The sequence below is a fragment of the Cupressus sempervirens genome, chromosome 10 (assembly GCF_028749045.1).
Source record: "Cupressus sempervirens isolate cs-2001-9-10 chromosome 10, ASM2874904v1, whole genome shotgun sequence".
Taxonomy (NCBI): Eukaryota; Viridiplantae; Streptophyta; class Pinopsida; order Cupressales; family Cupressaceae; genus Cupressus; species Cupressus sempervirens.
The window spans coordinates 19,859,232-19,862,637 of NC_143127.1; the positions used below are offsets into that span (position 1 = coordinate 19,859,232).

The 3,406-nt window shown below is 31.7% G+C and overlaps 1 protein-coding gene across 1 annotated transcript; it reads left to right on the forward strand.

Annotated features, from left to right (window-relative positions):
- Positions 1 to 1,389: 1,389 nt before the first annotated feature.
- On the forward strand, positions 1,390 to 3,137 carry LOC149532361 (copper transport protein ATX1-like). Its single transcript, XM_089803994.1, has 3 exons — positions 1,390 to 1,527; positions 2,316 to 2,391; positions 2,783 to 3,137. The coding sequence occupies exons 1-3, from the start codon at positions 1,522 to 1,524 to the stop codon at positions 2,905 to 2,907; spliced, it is 207 nt and encodes a 68-aa protein (XP_089660120.1). The 5' UTR covers positions 1,390 to 1,521; the 3' UTR covers positions 2,908 to 3,137.
- Positions 3,138 to 3,406: the final 269 nt, after the last annotated feature.

Genomic DNA, 3,406 nt, shown 5'->3' on the forward strand with positions numbered 1-3,406 from the left:
CTTTTAGTGAGACATATCTTTAGTCATTTGTAGAACTATACACATGCTTCATCTATGTCTCTACACTTTACATCCATCATAACATGTTGGGAGACCATATTGTTGCAAGTTATTTTTATGATGTTTTTACTCTTCAAATTTAACTCTATTTGTCCTTTCAATTTCATTCAGAAGTTAAAATTTTGAAAATAAGGCTAAATTAGTCATTTGTAGGAACACCAAGACGAGTTGCATGACCTATGTTAATAACAAACCCTATAATATTGTGAGGCTTCTAGTCATATATGTGAAATGTGAGGTTCCACTTTGCTTTCAACAATGCACATTACCTAACATCTTTATGACCTAATGATCATTAAAAAAAAAAATTATATCAATCATTCACATATATTAAAGTGCAAGTGCAAAAAATAATTTGATAGTGATGTTCTACCAATTAACTTCACTACCCAATCCCAAACAAAAATCTACAACTTAGCAACTCTTGTTCCATGCCTAAAAGTGTGCAATTGCTAGTTCTTACACCCTATACCCCTCAGCCTGGAATTTGACCGTCACATGTGCATTTTTTATGATGGTTCAAGGTCATGATAGTACCTTTCATTTTAAGGTTTATATTAAATATTGATTGTCATTTTTGTTTACAAAAATCTTCTACAAATTTTCATTCCATCATATACGCCTCAAAAGTGGGAAAATGACCAATACTACCATCAAATTCCAAGCCTCCTACCATTTATTTCTATTATTCTTGTGGACTTCAAATAGACATCTTATACTCATATCTTTTAACATTTTTTATATAAATATTCGTATATTAATTAATTAACAAACTAAAAAGCCATCAAATTTTTTTATATTTTTAATCATTAATATTAACTATTATTTATCATAAAGAAAATAATATATGTAACTCTTTAAAAAAAAACAAAATAATATTCAAATAACTAAAATAACCCTAAATTGATACCTTAACCTATTTTCAAATATTGATACCTTAAACACTTATTCATGCTTAAACCTCAACTCCCATGACTCAGATCACTGAACAATTGAATCAGTTTGCTTTTCAAAGATATGTCTTAATGCTAATATAGTATCAGATAGTCATATGATTTGCTGGAAGGAAGAAAGAAAGAAAGAAAGGGCATCTTTTTAAAAGCGAGGTGAAGAGAAATTTCTAGAAACAGTGGATCTCTGCTGGCAAGCATTGGGAGAATGTGTACCATATCTCATCTTACCTTTTTATCTCTTTCCTCTGATTCTTCCCGTGGTCGGTCATTCCACAGGCCAGACTTGCCTTTTTTTCCTTTTGCCTTTACCAACCCTCAAAGCAAAGCAAAGCAAATTAAATTATTGAAAACAAAAACCCCACCTTTTGCACGCAAAGAATCTTCACTCACTCTATATATCTACCTTGGCCCTTCTCAAGCATATTCAGGATAGAACAAAATATATATAGAAGCATCTCCTACAGCTTTAAAGCCTTCATTCCTGTCAAGGCAGAATATTGAAGCTACAATGCCGGTATTTTCTTCTTCTTCTCCCTTCAATATGTGTTGTTCAAGTGATGTTCCTGATCATATTATAGAAAAATCTAAGTGGGTTTCAATAATAGATATTCATGTTGATTGATTCATCAGTGTTTATTTAACCGTATAAGATCATCTTCTGTAACTCATCATCTGAAAACTTAAATAGCTAACTTTCAGGTTGGATATTATAGAAGCTTTAAAGCCATATTCTGAAACTCAGCATCTCAAAACTTGAATAGTTATGCTGCGATTCGTCTGAAAACTGAAGTGGGTATTCAGTAGTGGGTTTAAAAACAGCTTTCAAATTATATTTTGTAATTTATAATGGAAAAGCTTAAGTGGGTATTTAGAAATAAGTGTCTAGATTCCTGTTAGGATATGCACAACAATTCTTGTGTATAAGACTCTGTGATTCATCATCAAGTAGGTATTCAATAATGAATGTCTAGCTTTCTGTTTAGATATTTATAACAATTCTAGGTTCACATTCTATAATTTGTCAAATGTTCAACAACTAATACTTAGCTTTCGTCTAATCACATATCTGAACATATTCGGTAATAAGTGAATAACTTTCATTAAGATATATAGACAAGATACAGCCTTCTTCATCCCTGAAAAAGGATAAAAAACTCACCCATAGTCTTGTGTAAACATAACAATGATCCAAATATTAGATGAAAATCTGTTATGCTTAACTAGTTATGCTGAATTGTTTCCCTTTGGATATGTATCAAATTTTGATGTGTAGTTGCTCTTTCAATAACTTTGGTTATGCAGACTATTGCGCTGAGAGTGGGCATGCACTGCGACAAGTGCATTAAGGAAATCAAAAGAGCAATCCGCAGATTGGAAGGTAAACCACAAGTTCATATGATTACTATCATTCTTGAATAATTTCCACAATCAGTATCATTTTTTCTTTCTTTAGTTCTTTTACTCTGATGATTATGGAATATACACTGTGATCTGAAGATTTCATGATACATAAGAACATAATCAATCTCAGAAAACACAATATATAATTTTTCATATGAATTTTACAAGTTCAGTATTTTTCTTGAGCCAAAAGGATTTAGGACCAAATCCTCGTCTTTGAAAGTATTGAGTTGTGGGTGTTGTGTAAAGTTTATATAATTATTTTTCATATGGATTTTACAAGTTTTGGTGTTTTGTAAGCCAAAAGAATTTAGGGCTAAATCCTCATCTTTGGGAGTATTGATTTGTGGGTGTTGTGTTAATGGCAGGGATAGAGACTTACAAGATGGATACATCCCAACAAAAGATGACTGTAACAGGGGAGGTTACAGCTAAGCAGGTCATTAAAACACTTGTTAAATCAGGAAAGCCTGCGTGCAATTGGGATGCTTAACCAGCTCACTAAGCATGGATTGCTGTAATGAGTGTATATTTGTATCATGAGGGAATGGTGGGATTGATTTATTCTTTTTCCTTGTGAAATCAAGCGGATGTACAAGAGTTTCCTTTGGGAGTGTAATGCAATGTAATCAATCTTCTATCATCCATGAGGAAATGAAGCAAATGAAGCTGTTTTTTGAGCTTTATCCCTTCAATGAAAATAAAAGATTTCACTGCAAACAATTGAAAGTTGTGGTTGCAATCAATAAATAATTGAATGGAGTTGTTAAATGCAATATTTTAGTTTTGGTTGGAGATATCGAACTATAAAGGTGTTGGATTTTTAGTGTTTATCTAATAATTGCTTTAGAATAATTAAATTAATCGTATTTTATTCTCTCTCACATATATGCATGTAGACATGTTTTCAAGATTGTGGAAGTGAAATAGCCCATATATCTATGCACATTATTGCTAAATGAATTGGTTGGATTTTGGTGGTTTGAATATGC

Excerpts from the sequence above, each read along its gene's own strand:
- LOC149532361 (XM_089803994.1), top strand. Across the intron at positions 2,392-2,782 it reads AGCAATCCGCAGATTGGAAG|GGATAGAGACTTACAAGATG; the intron begins GTAAACCACAAG and ends TGTTAATGGCAG.